A 23760-nucleotide genomic window follows, 5' to 3' on the forward strand; every position below is an offset into this window, starting at 1 on the left:
CATTGGCATGTAATCTCTCAGGGACCTTTTGCCTGTGGAAAGTTAGAGCAGTCACTTGGGTGCTTTAATTAAAGCCAGGGCTGGACCAGTGCTGAATCAGAGAGCCATAGTGAGTTCTGTGATAGCCCTGCCCGCCTCCTCCACTGCGCCAACTGGAGCTCAGATGTAAGGGGAAATCAGGCCCCATACGCTATCTGCACTGATGCATATGTTCCAGCATCTGGATCCTCCTGCATAATGTTCACACATGCAAACCTTTAGTGCTTTGATGAAGAGATCCCTGAAGGTTTTCATGGTGCTAAATACATCTTCTAATGACAACTTGTTTGCATCTTCACAGAGATAATTTGCCAGTTCCATCTTCTTCCTTTCAATGGTTTCAAACTCTTCCTCCAGCTTCTTCAATGCATTTATGCTGTCCTGAAATGCAGTTAGGCCATGTTACAAAGCATGGTGCCTTAGACATTGCAAGGAAAGATCAATGGGAAATTTAGTTAGAATGACAATGTGACAAGAGTTCAGTTCCAAGGTGGTGTGGCCCAAGAGCTGACAGGGCAGTTTGGAGAAGAGGTGCAAAGATGGCAAGGGCTCTCCCTTATCCCTGTTCTCTGTCTTTCTAGTCAGCACTGGGCATGGCACATAAACACAAAGCGGCTGTGTGGCATCCAAATTCATTTTCCAATATGACAAGTGATTAGTGGTCAAATGTTTCCACCCTGCACCCTGCCCTGAACATGGTATCTTTTGCAGAACCTTGGATGTCCTCTCCAGGGAGGCCCTCCTTTCACTGACCTGGATGGGCGTTTCATACTGTGCTTTCAGGTTGTCTTTCGATGACAAAACCTTTCCTTCAAGTTCCAGCAGCTTCTTTAAATTGGAACTGGATTCTGCATGTATGGATTCAAGGCTAATTCTGAAAAGGAACACAAAGCCCCAGGAGATTAAAAGCAGGTTGCTTCTTGGAGTGCTGGGCTTGCTAGAGGAGTGGAAAAAGCAGTAGTGATGTCCCATGTCCCTCTCCCTTTTGTGTTTCTCAGCAACTCTGTGGTAGTGAGCACAGAAGTGTGCCTGTGTGTTCTTAGGTGGTATCATACTACAAGACAACAGATCGTGGTTAAGGCATCGGACTATGAGTGAGGAGACCTGGGTTTCATTCTTGGCTCTGCTGCTGTGCCTGGGGCAAGTTATTTCACTCCTCTCATTGCTCCTGTCTAACTGGCCCATCAGTTGAAAGGCATGCTCCAGTTGTGGCCCTTTGAATATGGTGGTCCGACTGTAATACAAATACCCTAAAGTCGCGAGTATAGTGCGCACTTTTTTTCCCATTTTTTTAACGTCAAAGATGGGGTGCACATTATCCATAGGAGTTTTTAAAAAAAATTTAAACTCACCCTCAGTAGGCACGAGCTAGGAGAGGGACAGGCACAGGCTGGGCTGGGCTGGGGGGGCCCGCCGACACCTGAGCGAGAGATGCTCCCCCGGCAGGTGCGAGCTCAGTGCGCTGGCAACTGGGCAGGGGAGACTCCCCCCTCCGCCCACCCCAGCAGGCGCAAGCTCAGCACGCTCAAGCTCAGCTGGGCAGGGGTACCCCGCGGCAGGCACAAGCCCCTTCCTTCCTAAGCACATGGTACCTTAAAATGTTGAGTATATTGGGGGTGCGCATTATAGATAAGAGTTTAGTTTATTCAAGAATTTTGACCTTTAAAAGGCAGTTGCACATTATACATAGGTGCGCATTATACTTGAGATTTTACAGTAGATGAATTTAGGGTGGGCTTTTTCAAAGTGCCTCTGTGTGTTAGGAGCACACACCCATTCTCTTTTAATGGAGCTTGTGTTTCAGTGCTGTGTGCTCCTAAGTCACTTAAAGACTTTAAAGTGGGCTTTTCAAATCTCTTGATAGTACAAAGCATCACCAGCCAGAATGCATCGCATTTAGCTGGCTCTGCAAGTCTTGGGGGACATTTGTCCACATGTATTTTATTGGGCTTAATATTTTGAACTCAAGCGCAAAAGGGTTACTAAAGTCAGACGAAAAATCCAAACCGTCCTCAAAAACTTTCAAGCAACTGCGCAAACAGCTTTGTTAACAAGCCAGGGCTTTTGCCAGTCCCAAGAGAATTCCCCTTACGAAGAGCACTTACAAAGAGAGAACCAGGACTGACTGCAATCTCATGTGTTATATATGTGTAAATGGATACCTACAGACTTTAATTGTTTGGTTTCATTAACATGTTAGAGATTAAGAGCTCGTCTGAAGCTGCTTGGCTATTGTCCCTAAACACAGCAGTGACAGGTACTTCAGCACTGCTTATAGGTAGCTAGGATTAAAAAGAGAAAACCGCCTTGAACATCATACCATTTCTGTGAATGCTTGCAAAGCAGAATTAATTGAATGCAGCACCATTTCTGACCCTAGTTACTGTCTTGCTAATTGCCAAACTGTGCAGATAGTCAATTTGCATTTTAAAATGGCTTCACAAATTGTGAAAGGAAATCTTTTGGTTAAAACTAATTGCGTCTCTATCCAGGTAATGAATGAATTATAATAACAATCATTTATGTGTTAATTTCTTGACTCCAGGTGATTCTTCTTTTAATTTAAAGTAACAGGTTCACAAGCCTACCCGGCTGCCTTTGAAACATATTCAAGGTCCTTGGGAAGCTCCAGTAGATCTCTGTGACTTTTTTCTACTTCCTAAAATAGAAAAGTTTGTTATTTTTATATTTATTTTTCATGCACAGAGGAGGGAGGGGAAGGAGACGGTTTACAGTAAAGGGAGTGATGGGAATGTACAATGTTTAATTCTAACTCCTTCCCCCGCCCCCATCTCCTCCCCCCCCCCCACTGTTTGTTTAGCAGGATTCAAAAGGGGACTGGCTGTTTTTATGACTGCCAAAACTATCCAGAGTTCTGAGTACGGATTAAAAAATATATACAAAAGTATTGAAAGGGCTACGAACCCTTGAGCCTCAGGGTGGAACTTGATCTGTAATGGATGGGTGGTTAGAAAGGAACTTTCCGAATGGATGGATTATTCCAGAATTCACTGCTGCAGGGTTTTTTTATACCTTCCTTAAAATGGAGGGTCCAGGCTACTGCTAGAGGCAGGATATTGAACTAAATACTAAAAGGACCACTAGTCTGATCCGGTCTGGCAATTTTTATGGTTCTGTGTATGTGTTAAGAATATCTGTCCTATATTATCTGCCTGCATAGTATCTATCTACATATTTATACACCCACCTTTGCCATGGTGTCCAGCCACCTCAGCATAGCAATTATGCATTGGCTATTTTTTTTAGGTGTCATGGTAAAAGTGGGACCCCCCCCCAAAAAAGGGGGTTTGAATGCTCAGGATTGGCAAGGGGAGACCTCAATGAATGGAGCAATAAGACTGGCAGAGGAGAGGGGAAAGTGTAAGCTCTGGCTGGCAGGGATTGGGTCTTTTGGTTCTGTGTTTGTACGGTGCCTAGAATAGTTCCTAGCCACTATGTTAATACAAAAGTTAAATATAAAGGGCAGCTAAGCAGCTGTGAGAAAGCTATGAAAGATCTTGAAATTGGGGCAAGACGCTTGAATGTGATCTGGTGGAAAAAGCAGTGTCAGTGGAGCACACCAATGCTGGGGGTGACTTCACTGGAGCAACAGGCAACAAATATGCTCCTGGCAGCTGCATTTTGTATGGGTTGGAGTGGGGGTGAAATAGGCATCCAAGAAGCAAGAGAGGAGGAACTTCCAGAGATCAAGCTGGAAGACAGTTAGGCTCTGGATGAGATTCTTTGCTTTCTCAACTCTTTGTCTGGAATTCTTTTAAAACGAAGTAGCACATGCAGGCCAAATACTATGAGCTCAAGCAATCTTTCCAGTACTATGCAAACAAGCGAAAAACATATAAGCACAAACAAATACTAACAACCAAAGGTCTGGCTGGAAAAATAGTTCATATCCAACCAAAATCCCCAAAGGAAATTGTAAGGGTACCTCCAGAATATGGTGGAGCAAAGTAATACGGGTTTGGTTTGCTTTGGTTTCAGTTAGTTTGAGTAAAGTGCTAATTTTAAAGCCATCGGCATCTCCAGTGTGACTTCCCTGAAAGACAGAAAGAAGAGGCAGGTATAACACATGTCAAATCCAAATGCTTACTCTATGTTTATACCCTATACATGCACCAGAGATGGAAAAAAAGTTCTTTTCATCTTATCATTCTTATAAACAACAACAAAACGAATTCTTACGTAGTTGAGAAAGTTTCCAACTTTGAGAATCAGTTGACAAAAAACTGGCAGGCGATGGGTCGTTAGAAGATCTGAAAAAGAAAGGTATCCTTTACATATGGGGCCAGCTTCAGAACTGAATGAATGTCTCCCAAACTGGATCAAAATTTCCATTATACCAGGACAGGATTTCCATACAGTAGAACCTCAAAGATATGAACAGCAAAAGTTCTGCTGTATGGAAATCCTGTCCTGCTACAATGGGAATGCTGATCCAGTTTGGGAAGAGGATTAGCTTGCAAACTCAGTCAGAACCAAGAAAAGAAGCTGATGGCAAACTGAGGAACGTGGCCTGAAGTGTCAGCTGCTGGATCTGGTGCCCAATTGTGCTTTGTTCAGAATTATGAACATTTCAGAGTTACAACAACCTTCATTCCCAAGTGTCCATATCTCTGAGATTCTGCTGTATTTGCAGCCCAGACGTTGCTGCAAGCTGTCTCATGGGAAACACGCTCTTTCTAACAGAACATGTCTAGCTGTATTAGTCGGGCTGAGGAAAAGGTTTTGTTGATTCGTTAGACTTTATCCCTTTCATCTTAATTGGGAAAATATATAGGGACGGTTTCTCCCAGTTACTCCATATTCACACTGTTAAAAGTCAGAGAATCAAGCTGCAGCAATTTTTATCTTAAAAAGCTCTTAGGCCTGGATCCTCAAAGCTGTTTGGGCTCCTGGCTTTCACTGAAATCGGTGGATTTTAGGAGCCTAAATACCTTTTGAGGATCTGGGCCTTAGAGCCTGCCCCAGTGCACAGTGAAACTAGTTTTGACCATCCCTAGCCACTGCATCTGTGCACACTACTCATGTTGTCCCCAGTGACCAGGCTTATCAGGATGGGAAGGATGCTCATTTGTCTCCCAACAGTAAGTGCTGTAGCACCAACTGGAGGGATGCTGCAGACAGAAGCAGGAACTTCAGCAGAGGCAGGCAGCAGGGGAGAAGCCTTTCTGAGTATTTCCTACAAATCCCAACACCCTCTTATTATAGCTGCTGGTGAAAACTGTGACACAGCCTAAGGGAATCAGTCTTTCTGGGTATGTTGCTCTTGACAGTGGAGATGGGACATGACTGTCCATTGAAGAAAATGGGATTTTTAAATCTGACTTCAGTGGGCTTTGGATCAGGCCCACAGAAAAATAATTTCTACTCTTCTTTTTTCCTGGGGCCAAAAAAGATTTAAAAAATCTGCAAATATAAATTCAAACCCTGGAAAGTGCCCTAAGAGTGGAGCTGGTGACTTTATTTCCACTAGAGGGAGATGTTGAATAAAGATTACCCAATTCCTTCCTTCCTTCCTCCGCTGCTGCCCTTTTCTGGGAGCATTTCCCATTCAGCTCTTTTCATATCAGCCTTTAGCTCCCTAAACAACTTCACGTACTCCAAAACAGGTGGCATAACATACGGCAAGGGCTATCCTGTGACCTACCAAGGTATATCCACAATGGCTCACGCTGCTGCTATACATGAGCGAGCACTACCTATTTAGAACAGCAAATGTAACAAATGTTCTTATCCTGCTCTGTCCCTGGAACAAAGAGTTTTGGGTAGGTTATAGTGGGATTTGGGACTGGGATTTTTTTTATGAGGTGAGGCAGGATTGTGTGTGAGGAATTTATTGAGGGAAAGAAAGCTCAGCAGAATGAATTTGTTTAGCATTATCTTCTAAGTGTGGTCCTTCTTAACTCCAGCTAGAGGGAGTTCTATAGTCCCAAACCAGCTTCTCTGAAAGCTGCATCACTTGCACAAACAAGCCTCAGACAAGCAGTGACTTCAGGGAAGATAGCTTGAACTACAATCTGTGCTCATTGGTATGCCAGGGCTGCAAGGGGGGCACTAGGGTGATGGGGTGACAATACCACATGGTCTTAGACAGACAAGCTGCTGAGCTTGGTACCTTCTGTAGGTTTTTCAAGACCTGCAGCTTTATTCCTAGTTAAGAATGGGGGTATGTCTACACTACCCCCCTAGTTCGAACTAGGGGGGGTAATGTAGTCATACGGAGTTGCAAATGAAGCCCGGGATTTGAATTTCCCGGGCTTCATTTGCATAAAGCCGGCCGGCGCCATTTTTAAATGCCGGCTAGGTCGGACCCCGTGCCGCGCGGCTACGCGCGGCACAGACTAGCTAGTTCGGATTAGGCTTCCTAATCCGAACTAGCTAGTCCGTGCCGCGTGTAGCCGCGCGGCACGGGGTCCGACCTAGCCGGCATTTAAAAATGGCGCCGGCCGGCTTTATGCAAATGAAGCCCGGGAAATTCAAATCCCGGGCTTCATTTGCAACTCCGTATGACTACATTACCCCCCCTAGTTCGAACTAGGGGGGTAGTGTAGACATACCCTTGAAGACTCGTGGCCATGAATGCTTGGGCCACCCTGGCCAGGTCTGTGTGTGATAGGATAGGGGTGCAAGCTTCTGGCCAATCACAGATTTGCATATAGGTGAGATGGAGACAACAAAAGGCCACTTCTCCCTTTAATTCTTGGGTAGGACAGATACACTACTGCAAGCCAAAACGAGGCCTCACCTGGCTCTGAACACAACACATCAAGGGGCAACGCTGTCCCATTTACCTTCACAGGCTCTCCTGATTGTTTCTGCTTTTGGCTGTAGCATGTCTAGCATGACGGTAGTCTCCTCGCAGGACAGCATGCACTCAATCCGCAGCTGGTAGCTAAGAAAGGGAGCCGGTACAAGAGAGTTATGCTGAACAGATCCATGTCCCTGCCAGGAGTGTCTCTCTTCCCATCCCCCCAAGCTACCACACTCTAACCTATACCAAAAGCCCCATCCGGTGGGTGACCTACTCCCCCTGCTCCAGCACACTGAGACTGCACAGCTGTCTGTGGCTCGGGGTGGTTCTTTCTCAATGGCAGGCCATCGCTGGCAGCGTGGAGGTGGTAGCTTCTGCTGTAGAGACGCGCTGAGCTCAGTGGAGAGGGAGGAGGGTCATGTGGCTATTCGGTGGTCTGGATTCTATTCCTGATGCTTCCTGTGTGACTCAACCAGTGGGTCAGATTCAGTCCAGCCCAGTTGGGGAGACTGTGCCGGAGCAGCCACTTTCTATGGGGCCACAGACATCCCCCTACCTCCTCTTGAAAAAGAGGCACAACTAACTGTGGAAAGAAATGGCCATCACATTCCCTCCTTAATATCTGCTGGCAGGGTTACCGATTAACTTATGAGCATTTCCTCTGGCAGCAAACCCAGAAGGGCCTGGGTGCTATCCCTTCCCTTAGTGCAGCAGCCTAACTAAGCCTAAGTAAACAGGTAGTTGGCCTGGGAATGTATAAGTTACATTTCACTGTACCCGTGTGTCTGCTCCTCCCCAACACAGAGACTACTCCCCTACCTCATGTAAGTGAGGACGCCTGATATTTGTAAAGCATTTGGAGAGCTTCTGAAGGCAGAGGCACGTGATACGCACATAAATTTACAAGTGCCACATTGTGCTATGAACGCCAACAAACAAGCAAGCCTAACAATGATGGAGTACACTAAAAGCATGTTCAGAAAGTCTTAGTTTTAAAACAACAAACGCATTAAAAGGAAGATTTTTTTAAGAAGGCTTTTCTACAGTGATTTTACAATAAAGGACAGAGACTCTTTAGATGACTTTCCCCAATTGCTGCAAATGTCTCAGCATTCAGAATGTTCTGCAGAGTAATGCTCTAATTTACAGCACTTTCCGTAGGCTTTTAAATGGCACAGAGTGCTACATCCAATCCGATCAAAGAGAGAAGCTTGCTGGTATGGAAAACAATAGGCAAGCAAAAGATGAGGCTGAAGTCAGTAACGATATGCCTTACCTGGGAATCTTGAGGAGGAAAAGATAAAATTGATCTGCACTTGCTAACTTGGCTTTTTCTTCCTTGAAGGCTTTCAGGTTTTCTATCTAACAAGAAAACATAAGAGTCAAGCCCCCAGAACTGCATCATATCGACAACTTTTGTGAACTTAATTCAAAAGAGTCTTTTATTCTAACCTCATGCCTTTCAGGTAGCAGCTTCAGCAACTGCTTCAGAACCTCCACATCAAACTTAGTTCTGTCCCCTTTTTCAATCATGTCAGCTACCTCTTCATTTGAGCTGCAGAGAACAGGCAAGTAATTAGAAGCAATAATGGAACCATTGGCCAGCTCCCTGTGACCATACGCTATTGATTAGGCCTTACAGATACTCGTGAGCAGTGTTCCCTCTAAGCTGTGTGCTTGTGCAACCATTCAGGAGAGATTCCAATGCCACCCAGCTCATTAGCAGAGCTCCTACAGCTAGGCTTTTTATTTCTACTGGTGAGCACATTGGCACATGCCTTGGTGCACCTAAAAATGTATTCCACACATGGATGGATGAAAAAAAATCAACACATGGATGAAAAAGATTAGCGTGAACATCGCTAGAGAGCGGTGCATAATTACATCTTACTGGTAGGAAAGTTCTTCCGTGGATTAGAGCAGTCATCTGAGACTTGTAAAACCCAGGTTCTGTTCCCTGCTCTGCCACATACTTTTTATGGGACCTTAGTCAAGTCACTTCAGATTTTTAAAGCTGTTTACGTGCCTGAAGATACAAACTGAAAACCCTACTTGTAGTCTATGCAGATGTTAATGTTTTAGAAAATGCTACCTATGTTAATAATTATTGGTATGGCTTTTACATAGATGTTAAATAAGATGATGCTTAGTGTTAAATATCCAATGAGAAAGCAGAAAATATTTAATTATGGTAGTGGAAATAGCGATATGTTCAAAGGTGGATTTAATGATAATTAATTAAAGGGTGTTGTTATAACTGATTATATAAAGGTTAAGTGATGCATGCCCAACCACTCTTGAGAAACCCTCGGAGCAGCGGTGGGGAACCTTTTTTGGGTCAGGGGCCGCTGACCCACAGAAAAATCAGTTGGGGGCCACCCACAAGTGAGAAGCAAAAAACCAAAAACAAGCCCTCACTGACGTGGCCCCTGACTGAGAAGGAGAAAGACGCTCCACACATTCCCCTCACACACCAGAGCTGAGGGGAGCACAGGCTAGGAGCTATTGTGTGCTCCAGCCCCATGGTAGGGTGGCGGGGAGGGACTAGAGCTCCAGTGTGCGTCCCCAATTCTGGGGGGAAATCCTGAAACTCAGGGGCTGGATCCAGATAAGCAGGGGGGCGCATTCAGCTCCTGGGCCTGAGGTTTCACACCCCTGCCTTTGAGATAAGGGTATGGCCATTCTTCCCATACAAGTACTGGCCACCCCTGGAGACATCTCCACACCTTATCCTGTATTAGTGCAGTGTGTGGTTACACTGCCCCGCCTGTTCGCTTTAACCAGCCGCTTTATTTTAACAGGTTTCAAATGTTACTGCTCATGTAATTCACAGGCCTCCATGGAATAAAACTATTTGCCCTGAAGGTTCAAACCTTCAAGAATTCAGGCTGATTTTATTTATTCACTTTTCACTGCTAATTGGGAACAGAAAATCAAAGGTACTTGTTTGCATCTTTAGGCACCTAAAAAATCTTCCCATCTGACTCTCTGTGTCTCAGTTTCCCCTCTCTAAAAGGGGGTATAAATAGCACTGCCCTTCCCTGCTGGGCTGTTGTGAAGGTAAATATATATTAAAAAAATTTAAAGGATGAACCGTGAATAGATAGCCATAATAAACTGAAGATATGAGGGACTGACAATGTAGGAATAAGTGGCCACTGTCTCAAATAAAATTACTATTTCCCCCTCTTCTTTTTACTTTCCATTACTTTTAACACCAGGGCATATAAGTGAGATGCTTTACAATCAGTAAACTGTGGACATGAATAAAGATTTGTAATGTAGTAACCTAGAAAAATAATAAATAGATGAGATTGAACCAGCTGACTTCTTTGTTTGTGCAAAGGCATGTTGTTTTAGAGTCACTCCTTGGATGGTCACTCACTCACTCACTCTGTCTTACCATACAGGATGTGTTCGAACTGATGGGAAATATACTGCCTCTAGCTTCCTGTCATCTTTCCTTTTAGATCTCAAATGCTATCTGTATTATTTATCTATATGTATTGTGTCTCAATACAAACATTTAGGCTACGTCTAGACTGGCATGATTTTCCGCAAATGCTTTTAACGGAGAAGTTTTTCCGTTAAAAGCATTTGTGGAAAAGAGCGTCTAGATTGGCATGGACGCTTTTGCGCAAAAGCACTTTTTTGTGTGCCAATCTAGACGCAGTTTTGCGCAAGAAAGCCCCGATCGCCATTTTTGCCATTGGGGCTTTTTTGCGCAAAACAGTTTTTAGATGTCTACACTGGCCCTCGTGCGCAAATACATTTGCGCAAGAGGGCTTTTTCCCGAACGGGAGCAGCATAGTATTTGCAGAAGAACACTGACAATCTTACATTAGATTGTCAGTGTTCTTGCGCAAATTCAAGTGGCCAGTGTAGACAGCGGCTGCTTTTGCGGAAAAACTTGCAAGTCTAGACGCAGCCCTAGGGTGTGATCCTGCAAGTAATTCAAACAATGAATTGTCTAACTGACCCCTGCTGCACTGAATACAATTACTTGTTTACAATTATATGTGAAGCCAGGCCCTGGATATCCTAAGAGGAAGGATGGTCCTTTAGCTAAGGGATTAACCATGGTCTTGGGAATTGTATGGATTTGTCAGCCCCCTCAAAGTACTATTCTCTACAAAAGCCATGCTAATATCACTTGCCACGTTGTTGCTTTAGCGGCAAGGAGTCCTGTGGCACCTTATAGACTAACAGAAGTGTTGGAGCATATGCAAGTTGGAGCATATGCTCCAACACTTCTGTTAGTCTATAAGGTGCCACAGGACTCCTCGCCACTTTTGCAGATTCAGACTAACATGGCTACCCCTCTGGTTGTTGCTTTAGTCAACAATCATGACAACAGTTCATAGCTTACCATTTAAATTGCTTCAAAAATATGTTCAAATTGAGACTCTTCTTGGAGTCTAAGAATGTGATCTGTTTAAAAAACAATAATTTGTTAGATGACCCATTTGCAGTGGCCTTTTACCGTAATCTTCAAATGATGAGAAATAGCCCATTACCTCCTTTGGTTCCACCTTCACAGGGGCAGCTGCTTTCTCCTTGGGCTTGGCTTGAGGAAAACAAAAAAGCTGCTCGATGCTCATGTAATCAGGCTCTATAGTTTCATCGCTGCTGCTGCTCACTGATGCCCACATGGAGCGACTTTCTGAAAGAGACGAGGCACTGAGAATGCAACAGAGGCTTCTGTCACTCAGTAAGTCACTGCTGAGGTTTGTCTCTTACTACTAACATTTCCAGCCCTTCAGGAATTGAAGATTAGTCTTTAATTCAAGATTAGGCCATACGATGAAACCTCCAGGAATACACCCAACCACAACTGGCAATAATAACTAAGGGTACGTCTACACTACAACGTTAATTCGAACTAACTTAGTTCGAATTAGTTAATTCGAACTAAGCTAATTCGAACTAACGGATCCAGACTAAAAAACTAGTTTGAATTAGCGTTTTGCTAATTTGAACTAGCATGTCCACATTAAGTGGACCCTGAACCGGGCTTAAGGATGGCCGGAAGCAGTGCCGGCAGGGCATCAGAGGAGGACTTAGAGTGTGGAGATGCTGTCTCAGGCTAGCTGAGGGCTGTGCTTAAAGGGTCCCGACCCCCACCCCGGACAGACAGTTCTCAGGGGTGCCCCACTTGCAAAGCAGTCCTGACTTGGAGTGCCCGGAGTACCCACACTGGGCACATCACAGCACTCGGCCATCAGACCGGCTGCACTTGCCGCAGGCTGCCATCTGGGGAGAGGGGGCAATTGGGGGGCTGCAGGAGAGCTTCCACCCCTAGAAGCCCGCAGAGCCAGCCCAGTCCTCCCCATCGGGGGCGCGTACCCCATTCCTCCCTCACTTCCTTCCACTTACCCTTCCCTAGTCCCTCTTCTTGATGTAGAAAATAAAGGACAATTGTGTTCAAAAATGGAATCTGTCTTTATTGAACAAAACTGGGGGAGACTGGAAAAAGGAGGTGGGAGAGGGGAAGAGAGAGGGTGGGAGAGGGGAGGGCAACTAAAATGATCAGGAGCTGGGAACAGGTCCCATATGAAGAGAGGCTAAAGAGACTGGGACTTTTCAGCTTAGAAAAGAGGAGACAGAGTGGGGACAGGATAGAGGTCTCTAAAATCAGGAGATGGGTGGAGAGGGTGCATTCAGAAAAGTTCTTCATTAGTTCCCATAAAGAAGGACTAGAGGACACCAAAGGAAAGGAATGGGTAGCAGGCTTCAAACTAGTAACAGAAAGTTGTTCTTCACAAAGCAAAGAGTCAACCTGTGGAACTCCTTGCTGCAGGAGGCTGTGAAGGCTAGAACTAGAACAGAGTTTAAAGGAAAGTGAGATCAAGTCATGGAGGTTGGGTCCATGGAGTGGTATTAGCCAGGGGGTAGGAGTGGTGTACCTGCCCAAGGTTTGTGGAAGGCTGGAGAGGGATGGCACGAGACAAATGGCTTGGTCACTGTCTTCGGTCCATCCCCTCCAGGGTCCCTAGGGTTGGCTGCTGTCGGCAGACAGGCTACTGGGCTAGATGGACCTTTGGTCTGACCCAGGACGGCCATTGTAAGCTCAGGGCTCAGGGTCGGGGGTCTCAGTGGACCACCTTGCTTTTCATGCACACCTGCTCCTGGGTGGCCAGGCTGGCAGCTCTCCTGCCCTAGCCGGCCACTTTCCTGTGCCTAGTGCGGAGGTCGTGGACGAGGCCCACGATGTCCGCACTAGCCCAGGCGGGTGCCCACCTCTTGCGGTCCCGGGCAAGCTCCCGGGAGCTGCCAGCCTGGTCCCGGGAAGAGGGGGAGGACTGGGGGGCATCAGGTGGGTGGCTCGAGCCGTACCAGGTGCAGGGTCTGCTGGCTGGGTGCTGGCAGGCTTGCACCTGGCACGGGCACCGTAACCAGCCCGTGCCCCTTTAAGGGGTCAGGGGCTGGGAGGGGGGCAGACAAGTTTCCCTGGTGTTGGCCAGAGTGGCCACCAGGGAAACCTGGGGAGGGCTAGCCTCCCACTAGTTCGAATTAAGGGGCTACACACCCCTTAATTCGAACTAGCTAGTTCGAACTAGGCTTAATCCTCGTAAAATGAGGTTTTCCTAGTCCGAACTAAGCGCTCCGCTAGTTCGAATTAAATTCGAACTAGCGGAGCGCTAGTGTAGTGCCTATTAAAGTTAGTTCGAACTAACTTTGTAGTGTAGACATACCCTAAGAGGAATGCAATACATGAGAAACGAGGCCCATTCACCTGGACTAGGGCTAACTATTTAAGAGTCGCAGCGCTCACAGACAGGATCCCAAAGGTTTGAAGGTGAATTAAACCAGGAAATCTACAGCCACCAGCAGTTTAGCTGAGCTGAAGGCAGCAGCCTATTAAATGGGTTTTACCCAGCCAGATTCATTAGGAACCATCTAAATAACATCCCCCTCACCTCCCCCCCATATGTAAAGCTCTCTACAGTGTTAGTTCTAATAGAGAGAATTCTGCTACATACCGGAAGGGAAAGCTATTTGTTTGGGAGCTAAATTGTGACTTTACACTAAAGCACCATGATGAGGGCAAGACACCTTCAAAAGCTACCAGGGATGGAGGAGCAGCACAACCACAGGTGTCTTCCTGCGCAGGGGTGGGAACAGAGTGGTGAGGAAGAGGAGGCGAGGAATGGCTCTGTGGCTAGCACCCATCCCATCCCCTCCCCTGCATGCACAGGCATCAGCCAGAGCCTGGCCATTTGGCTTCTCCAAGTCCCATTTTCTGACTACGATTGCAATGAATGTGAAGCAATGGACACTGTCGGAAGCTAGCTCTGAAGACTGGACTATAGGTGCTAGGGATGCTGCCACACCCGCTGAATTGAAGAGGTTTCCATCATATACAGCAGTGGTTCTTAACCAGGGTGTTGGGCCTCCTGGGGGGCCATGAGCCAGTGTCAGAATGCCTCCCAAGTAGGACCAGCATTAGACTCACTCGAGCCCAGGGCAGAAAGCCAAAGCCCCATGGCATGGGGCTGATGCCCAGAGTCCTGTCTCCCAGGCTGAAGCTGAAGTCTGAACAGTGTTGTTTTCTGGGAGCCCCTGTGGCGTGGGCCCCTGGGCGCTTGCCCTGCTCGCTACCCCCTCATACTGACCCTGGCTTTTATATGCAGAAAACCAGTTTTTGTGACACAGGTGGGCCAGGAAGCTGCTATAGCTTGAGGGAGGTGGGGGGGAGGCAGAAAGAAAAAGGTTGAGAACCACTGTCATACAGGTTGAATGGCTCTAAGAAGCTCCCCTATAAAAATTGTTCCAGACCCCCTGGACTGGACCCAAAGCCCAATATAGCCACCAAGAAACTCAAGGTTCGGGCACTTTGGGGGAGGGAAGGGAGCTATGAGGAAAACACTATTTCCCCAACCCAACAAATTCCAGTCGAAGGAGAAAGTGCAGAACACACTGGGAGGAGCCACGTGTGTGCGTCTCTCTACAGCAGCGACAAAAACAGCGCCTGAGTATAGCACCTACCTCGCACCACATTGGAAGGCAGCTTCTGCCAGTTGAGTTTCTTCATTCTCAGGGTCGGAGTCTTCACCTTCTTTTGGAAAGGCCTGGCATAGCCCAAAGCATAGTCAACGTGGGCAACCACTATTTCCTCCACGTTGCCCCCTGGTGGGGGAGGAGGCGGAGGGACGCCCCCCAGGCCAGGCAGTGGGGGAGGAGGTGGAGGCATGCCCCCCAGGCCAGGCAGTGGGGGAGGAGGTGGAGGCATGCCCCCCAGGCCAGGCAGTGGGGGAGGAGGTGGAGGCATGCCCCCCAGGCCAGGCAGTGGGGGAGGAGGTGGAGGCATGCCCCCCAGGCCAGGCAGTGGAGGAGGTGGAGGTATGCCCCCCAGACCAGGCAGTGGGGGAGGAGGTGGAGGTATGTTCCCTAGACCAGGCAGTGGAGGAGGTGGAGGTATGCCCCCCAGGCCAGGCAGTGGGGGAGGAGGTGGAGGTATGCCCCCCAGACCAGGCAGTGGAGGAGGTGTAGGTATGCCAGGGAGTGGTGGTGGGGGAGGAGGAGCTGGCACAGCTGCCATGCCCGTGGGCAGCGGGGGTGGGGAAGGAGGAGGTGGCGATGGTGTAAGAGGAGGACCAGCACTAGACGGGGATATGCACTGCCCTGGTGAAGTAGAGCAGGCTGGTAGCTGGGAGGGTGACTTGTTCTTTGTAGCCGCTGGTAGCCCAAGTAGAGGTGCTGCTGCCGCCAGAGGGCAGGCTGTCGTAACGGAGCTCAGAGTCGCACTCAGGGACTCCCCTAAGTCCGTGTCAGTCTGAGTGCTCTCGCTGACTCCCTCAGCTGATCGCTTCCGCTCTGAGTTTTGTTGAGCTGTGCACTTCTTTATGGATAACATCCTCTCCATGACTTCTTCAATGCTGTTCCCTTGGACTGTAACAATCAGGTAGTTAGACCAAGGCGAGGAGAAAACAAACGTGAACTGACCGTTATCAAAGACTATTCAGATCTCCTTTGGAGCAAGTGATCTGTAGTGATATGAGCATCCCACTGGTTTGTTTAGTCCTGTTACAAAAACCTCTGGCACTGATCTCTGCTGCAGTGAGCAACTCCTGCTGAGTGCCTTGCATGTTAACTACGCCTTTGTGGGTGTTTATGGGACCAACTGCAATCAACAGAAAGACTCATTGACTTCAATAGATTTTGTATCAGAATAAACCCCAGGAATCACTTGTAGAGACAAGGCCTTAGTCTACACTCCAATATTTTGCCAGTGTAGCTACCTCAAGTGGGAACGTGAAAAAAAATCATGCCCTGTTGCTAACATAGTAACGTTGAGTAAATAACCTGAGGTAGATGCAACTGGGGCAAGAGAAGAGAGCTCTCAGCTAAGGTAATGTCTCTCAGAGAGGCGGTGTACCTATGACGGTGGAACTCCTTCAGTTGATTTATGCCGTATTTCCAGTAGGGCACTGTGCTGCCATATCTATACAGCCGCTCCCCGAGTTACGACCACCTCCACTTACGACCCTCCGCACTTACGACCAAAGCGGTTGTAAATGCAGATCTGAATTACGAACGGCGATCCATGCTTACGAACAGCGCGGTCGCCATGTAACTCTATGGGATCCAAGTTACAAACACTTCGAGTTACGGACCAAGTGTTGGTCCGTAACTTGGAGAGCGGCTGTACTGATAAAGAGTCTGTAGTATAAACAAGGCCAAAGGAGTGAAATCCTGATTCCAGTGACCCAAGGACTTCAGAACAGACTACGTAGTGATTTTTTTCTGTTTAATTCTGAGTGGATCCCATAATGGAAGTAATATATATCCATTTGATTTGGGGAAATTGGGAGACAGACAAGTTGTTCTTACTGTCATTTGCAAGCAAGATGGCTCTGTGCGCTAAGATTTCCAAAGATTCCCACAACAATATGCTGGAGTGGTGAGAAGGCTCCAAATGCAAAAGGGTCTGGAGAATGGACAGCAGCTGGATGGCGACTGGAGAGCTGCTCACCTGGAATACAAGACAGTTTCCTATTAATTGCATCTTCTCCTTTTCAGGCACCACTTCAGCGCCTATTTCTGGTCTCTGTCATTCCCCCGCAGAACAGTTTCCCCAAGTGTAGGTCTCACTCACTTTATTGAAAAGGCATGAAAAGACCTCATGGTGACTGTTCATGTCAATCCCATCGCAAATCTTTAACAATTCCTCATCGTCTTCTGACTTGGACTCCTCAAACGTCTCGCACTGGATAAGCAGGTCCTCATCTTCTATATCTCTACAATATCACAGCACCCATTTTAATTGGAGAGCACCAATTCCAGTTGTCACTTCTGTGTTGGAGTCTCTTGTACTTTTTCACCCACCACCCTGACAATTCATTACTGAAATGACCCTTCTCTTGTTATTAATAAAGGAGCCAATTCTCCCAGCACTCCTCCCACTGCAGAGTACCTCCTTTGCAAGGAACCCCCTGAAATCAATGGGACAGCTTCCCAGAGCAAGGGGCTAAGATAAAGAAGTGCGGCCAAACCTGAACCCGAATGTGTTTTATGAAATGAGAAAAGAAAAATCTGCTCGGAGTTTTGACAGGATTTTGACATTTCTCTTTTTTAATTCTTCCCCTTTCACCTGACACTAATTATTTATCCAAAGGATAAACGATTCATTCAAATGGTTTATTTACTTTGTCAGCTGAAGTTACTTCCCTGATTTAAAAAAAAGGATGTATTTATTGGAAACCATAATTTGCAGCACTCACAAAACAGGCACCCAACCTCGGGAGTTGATGGTAATGGAAACACGGCACGCTTCTTAATTTTTAAAGGGCTGGGGCAGACGTCCCGGCTATGTGCACAATTGACATTTATTATGCACATATCTTAAAACGTGACATGGTTTCCTCATGGACTGTCCTTTCAAATGAACAGTTTGTTCCAACAGGTAATCTAGCCATGATTAGCAATCAAATAGTAAACTGTCCCCAAATTGTTCAGTAACCAGAAGCTGTTGATACTATCAGGTGAGCGGAGATACACACTCGACAAGACAGCAGCACACTGATCCACAGTGGTCTGTTTGGATTGAATCTACAAACTCTTCACAAAAGCAATCTTGAAAACTGCCCCACCTAAAACTGTGGTAAGTGTGGATGAAGCAAAACATGTTGGGTGCATCTAGCAAGACTGGCAAGATTTTGCGCAAAAGTGGTCGCTTTTGCGCAAAATCTTGCTGCCTGTCTACACTGGCAGAGTATTTGCACAAGAACACTGACTTTGTACTCTACAAAATCAGTGGTTCTTGCGCAAATACTTCGACGCTCCCACTCAGGGATAAGCCCTCTTGCGCAAGTATTCTTGCACAAGAGGGCCAGTGTAGACAGCCAAGTTAATTTCTTGCGCAAGAAAGCCCGATGGCTAAAATGGCCATCGGAGCTTTCTTGCGCAAGAAAGCGTCTACACTGGCATGGATGCTTTTGCGCAAAGGCACATGCCAATATAGACGCTCTCTTGCGCAAATACTTTTAACGGAAAAACTTTTCCGTTAAAAGTATTTGCACAAAATCATGCCAGTCTAGACGCAGCCGTTTTGTTTAAAGCAGGGGTCTCAAACTTATGGCCTGCAGGCCATTTACCACAGTAGCATATTCGCAATTGTCCGTCCCAGACCCTTAAGCCCCACTCCTTCCATCCATGGCCTTGCCCTCCCTACCCCATTGCACTCTGTCTCCCGAGGCCGTATTCTTAGGGGGATGGTTGCAATGGAGGGGCGAGGGTGGAGCAAGAAGGGGCAAGGTTTGGGGGATGGGAACAGAGATGCCCCTCCATTCCCATGGGCCAGCAGGAGTAGTAGCATAGTAGTAGCAGTAGCATTGATATTCAGTGAGCTAGATGCTGCACAGACCTGCTTGGGAAAAAAAATTCTCACCCTACTCACAGCAATGAATTTTTACTATCCAGTTGGTAATTCTCTGTCTGGTGATAATTTTTAGTTTATCTTTCAACAACATAAAATGAAATTGTCTCTTAAAAATGGATTCCATAAGCCTCCAAAAATGAAAAAATATGGTAAAACAAAGATTTACAACTTTACAGCCTGGATTCAATTTACCACCACTGTTGGATTTCTGTGTTGCAGGAAATGGATTTTCTAACGCTGCTGTGTAATGAAAGTCTGAAAGATTTTGAATCTGGCACCTCCACTGTCATATTTACAGTGTGATAGGAACAACAGTAATTTAGATGGGTTTCTCTCCCCCCTCCTTTTTTTTCTGGAAATCTTAGATGTAGTCTGCAGATCCCAAAAGTCTGCAGACCACAGGTTGAAAAACGTTGTTTAAAAGCACAACTGTGTTGATAAATCAGAAACAAGCCATAAAAGGTGAGTTGGCAGGATGTGGGTGGAGAAATCTTTTAGAGGAAATCAGATTTTGGACCTGATCTTTTGATTAACTATTCTGTAACACAATATATGTTAAAAGGCTGCCTAGAGCAAGAATCCAGTTGTCACATGGAAAACACTGATGCATCTGCCTCCCCACACTGAGGGCTTAACCTGAAAGGTGCTTAGCTCCAGTCCAATAACACAAATCAGGCCTGATCCAAAGGAAAGATTCACTTTGACATCAATGTGCTATGTGGATCAGGCCCTCAAACACATTCTTAACTGTAAGACTGAAGTAGGTTAGTTGACTTCAACAGGACTATATCACATGCTGAAAATTAGGCATGGGCACAAATACTTGCAGGATCTGTGACCTAGAACATGGAGATGGGCTCGCATCAGAATTTAGATCTGGATCTGAACACTCCAAAATCTGGGGATGCCTGGATGCTAGCTTTTGGTTTAGAAAAAAGCTAGTGCAAAAACATACATCCAGTTTCGGGAACGTGTGGTTTTTGGGTTTTGTTTCTGGCCGATGGTTAACAGAAAAGGAGGAAAAAATGAGATACCACAGGGGGTTTTATAGCTCTACCAGGAGAGAGCTCAGAACAGAAGTGGTAAACATACAGTAAGCCAAATATTTTTTTTATAAAGGAAATAAGATAGAAATGTGGGCAAAGTGACAGCGTTGCTTAAATAAGCACTATGTATTTTTATAGTTTTATCAACATGAATCACATTATAAAATAAAGTTTCAAAGAAGAAAGCCTTACCTTAGCTTGGTTAAAATATCCAACAACTGAAGACCTGACAGAGGAAAATAAAAAGTGTTGTCATTCTAATCTACTAGATGCTAGGCACTTCTGTAAGGCATTTGTATATACATAAAATCTAACCTTTCCCAGGTGCAAAAGGTTAAATTGCTATTTAAAGTTGCATTTTTTATTATTACCAAGATGATTTAATTCTCTTCTTGGAACCTTCAATCACTGTATATGGTAAGGCTGTGCAGAAAACCGAACAAAAATTAAGGCCCCAGTTCTGCAAAGACTTGTTTGCATGCTTTTACTACTAATTACTGCAAACAATTCCATTGCCTTCACCAGAACTACCCAGAATGAGTCAAGTTAAGTACATGTATAAGTATTTGCAAGATTGGGACACAGAAAGGATAACGGTCAATAACAAAGAGCTTGGATCCTAATCTTGCAAATATTTGTGCATGTGCATAATACTCTGAAGCTAACTATCTGCAGGATCAATGTTGTGAAAAACAAGGTGCATTATCCTCAGCTGAACATGAAGTTTCTTAAAATAGAATATTTGAATGTTTGTCTCATTGTAGCCAACATTCAAGCAATTAGAGACCGCTATATTCTTAAATCATGTGCTAAATTGTATAAGCTAAACTGAGTCCTGGCAAAAGTAACACAACTCCCACTAACTGTAAGAGGAATTGCATCAGATCTCAATTTGGCTCTGTATTACTGAGGCCATGTCTACACAATTATGTTGACCTAAATAGCATTAGCATACAGCTACTGCAGTTATTAAATAGCTTGGGTATGTGCACACTTGGGTCTTTGTGTTGGTGATGTGCGTCCTCAGCAGGAGCGTTTGTATCAATTGTATTGTCAGTGTGTGGCATTGTGGGACAGCTCCTAAAGCCAGTCACAGTTAATATAATCAACGCAGTATCTACAATGATACTGAATCAACCTAATTACAATGATGGTGATTGGGGAGGTGGTGTTACTATACTGGCAGGAGCCAAATTTAAGTGAAGATGCTTCCAGTACTAGGTCAACACAAAGCAGTTTATGTTGACCAAATTGTGTATGTAGATCAGGCCTGAATAAAGAGTGGGTTGCTACAGACACAAGTTGATTAAACTAGTTCATGGAGTAGAGGTTACAGTGTATATCTAAGGCAGAGTAAGCGGGAATTCTGTTAGCATACAAGAAAAGATCAAGCGTATGTGACAAACAAGAACTCAGTTTGAAATAATAGGATTAAAGAAGGTTTATCAAAGATAAAACAAGAGTCAAAGGTTATTGCATTGGCTATAAGTTAGGTTTGTTATTGATGGCTTAGGTGGATAATGCAATCTGGCGCTTTCCCGTCCCTCCTTATTTAATTCTCTTACTGGCAATTTGAAAGCCTACCACAGAACTGGCTTTAGTTCAAGAGTTCACTTCCTTTGATATAGCTACATTCAACCAACCTTCTTACCTATAAACTCATTTCTGAGCTGAGTCCTGGTTTTTAGTTCTTCAGTCCCCAGGATCACAGCATTAATGACACTCAGCAGCGTTATCATGTATGGCACATTATCCGTAGCCGAGAGCTCATTCATTATGACACTGAATCGATATTGCTGGTTCTTCACAGTCTGTTAACACACAAACAGTATTGGAGATGTTCCAGTGCAGAAACTTTTTTCCCCCTTCAAAAACAGACTGTAAAACAAAGTTGGTATCTTGACCCCTCATCAGCATGTCTCACTAAACATGAGAAAGAAAAATGAGTGGGACAGACAGCTGCTTCAATCACTGAGCTCACATCTAGTGAGCAGTGAAAGCAAATGGAGACTCATCACTTGCATTGGAAAACTTCTCTCTGACCTGCTGTGAGAGTCCTTCCTGCTCTCTAGTGCAGCCATCCAGGTCTGGGTTTTGTGGCCTGTGAAACCCTCAGACAGGGTACCTTTAATTTTTGTGAGTTTTCCACTCATGCTGGTAGGGCCACAAGTGTCCTTACAGTTGCTAACCGGCTGCCTCTAGCTGAGTCATTGTGCAGCCATGCGAACTTCCGCTGACAAGGAAGGCAGCTCTTTTTTTTTTACTTGCTACAAAGCTCATTCTTTAAGTCCCTGACTCTCTAACCAGAATGATGCAGCATGATCCGTATACTTATGCTGTGCCCCACGGGGAAGGGATGCATCCATGTGCATCCACATGCAGGATCAGAGTTGGAACAATAGTTCACACTGGTCTACCTATTACACAAGGACCTGGATAAATAATAACAAATAATCCTCTGACTATGCACTTGCCTTATAATGATCCAGAGCATCCAAAGCCAGGGCATGCCCTTCCAATGAGTAAATGGAGAGTGCAGCTAGCAGGTCAAACACCTGTTTTTTGACCATGACATTAGATGTGTCCAGTGCTGCCAAAAGAGAAACATATGTATTATCGTATACTACTCTGTCTGTAAGGTACATCAGCAAGGTACTGGTGGCAGGAAAACGTGGCAGGTTTCTTTTTTAACTGTCCTATACTGAGTTTAAATGGGCCCAGTACGAATTGCTCTAATCAGCCATCCTCAAGTTCTGCTTCTCCTTTTCCTGTGTGTTCCACAGAACATCGGCCAGGATGTATCTTATTGATCTTTTACACTGAAACTGAGAGGTTGCATTACTGAATAATCCTACAAATGCTTCTACTTCGCCAGTGAAAAATCCTCATTCATGTGTTTTATTGCTCTTAGAAAAGACAAGCCTTTTCTTTTCTTTTTTTTTTCTTTTCTTTTTTTTTGAGAAGAAAAAGGAAGGTCACTTTAAAAAAGAAAAGCTTATTAAACAGTGGCGGTTTTCAATAGCTATAAATAATGGGTTTGTAAATATGGTAATTCTTCTTAGCATGTATGCAACAGCCCTCAAGTGGCATGTGACCCAGGATTCCATCACTGAATTTGGTCCATTGGTTAGATCATTAACTTCCCACGCCCAGGCCAGTTACTGACTGGGAGCAGGACATGAATTCAGATACATGTGGTATTAGTAGTACAGAAAAACATTAAAGACCTCAGCTAAGAGCAAGGCCTCATTCTGGTTAGCACTATACAAACTAATATAAGAGCTGCCTTGAAGTACTTAAATCTAAGCACCCAAGATACACAAAGGCTGGAAGAAAGAAGGCACCATTATCCTCATTTTACAGATGAAAACCAAAGTCTAGAGAAATTAAGTGACTTGCTCGAGGTCACATGGGAAATGTGTGGCAGGCAGCACCAGGGTATAGAACTGGAATGTTCTATGTCTTAACCATAGAGACCCCCTTCTTTGTCAATTGTAGCTATTGATACCCATTTGATTAACTGTCCACACTCTGCTATGTTACCCTAAAACAGCATGCTGTGTCTAGACTGGCCAGTTTTTCCAGAAAATCAGCCGCTTTTCCGGAAAAACTTGCCAGCTGTCTACACTGGCCGCTTGAATTTCCACAAAAGCACTGACTTCCTACTGTAAGAAATCAGTGCTTCTTGCGGAAATACTATTCTGCTCCCATTCAGGCCAAAGTCCCTTTTGTGCAAAGCTTTTGCACAAAAGGGCCAGTGTAGACAGCTCAGATTTGTTTTCCGCAAAAAAGCCCCGATCGCGAAAATGGCGATCGGGGCTTTTTTGCGGAAAAGCGCGTCTAGATTGGCACGGACGCTTTTCCGCAAAAAGTGCTTTTGTGGAAAAGCATCCGTGCCAATCTAGATGCTCTGTTCCGAAAATGCTTTTAACGGAAAACTTTAGTGCAGAAATGGGTCCAATGTGCCCATATGCCAGAAATGGGGGGAAATGACATTTAAAACCAGTAGGTTTTTTAAGAGGAAA

The 23760-nt window shown here is 45.4% G+C and overlaps 1 protein-coding gene across 5 annotated transcripts in view; it reads right to left on the reverse strand.

The window, feature by feature from the left end:
* Positions 1-23760, reverse strand: part of INF2 (inverted formin 2) — a 79908-nt gene that overhangs the window by 17556 nt on the left and 38592 nt on the right. For 4 of the 5 annotated variants that reach the window (XM_075926455.1, XM_075926459.1, XM_075926458.1 and 1 more), the window contains 16 exons: positions 22210-22325; positions 21387-21546; positions 19928-19961; positions 16908-17049; positions 16643-16784; positions 14798-15700; positions 11326-11471; positions 11178-11239; positions 8261-8363; positions 8085-8170; positions 6849-6949; positions 4240-4310; positions 3986-4093; positions 2628-2698; positions 793-913; positions 256-420 (listed from right to left, as the gene is read on the reverse strand). In XM_075926455.1, the coding sequence (XP_075782570.1) occupies positions 256-420; positions 793-913; positions 2628-2698; positions 3986-4093; positions 4240-4310; positions 6849-6949; positions 8085-8170; positions 8261-8363; positions 11178-11239; positions 11326-11471; positions 14798-15700; positions 16643-16784; positions 16908-17049; positions 19928-19961; positions 21387-21546; positions 22210-22325 (2531 nt within the window). Of the gene's footprint in view, positions 1-255; positions 421-792; positions 914-2627; positions 2699-3985; positions 4094-4239; positions 4311-6848; positions 6950-8084; positions 8171-8260; positions 8364-11177; positions 11240-11325; positions 11472-14797; positions 15701-16642; positions 16785-16907; positions 17050-19923; positions 19962-21386; positions 21547-22209; positions 22326-23760 lie in introns of those variants that run through there. The other variant, XM_075926460.1, reaches the window with a different exon arrangement.

This window comes from Pelodiscus sinensis, chromosome 4 (assembly GCF_049634645.1).
Source record: "Pelodiscus sinensis isolate JC-2024 chromosome 4, ASM4963464v1, whole genome shotgun sequence".
NCBI lineage: Eukaryota > Metazoa > Chordata > Testudines > Trionychidae > Pelodiscus > Pelodiscus sinensis.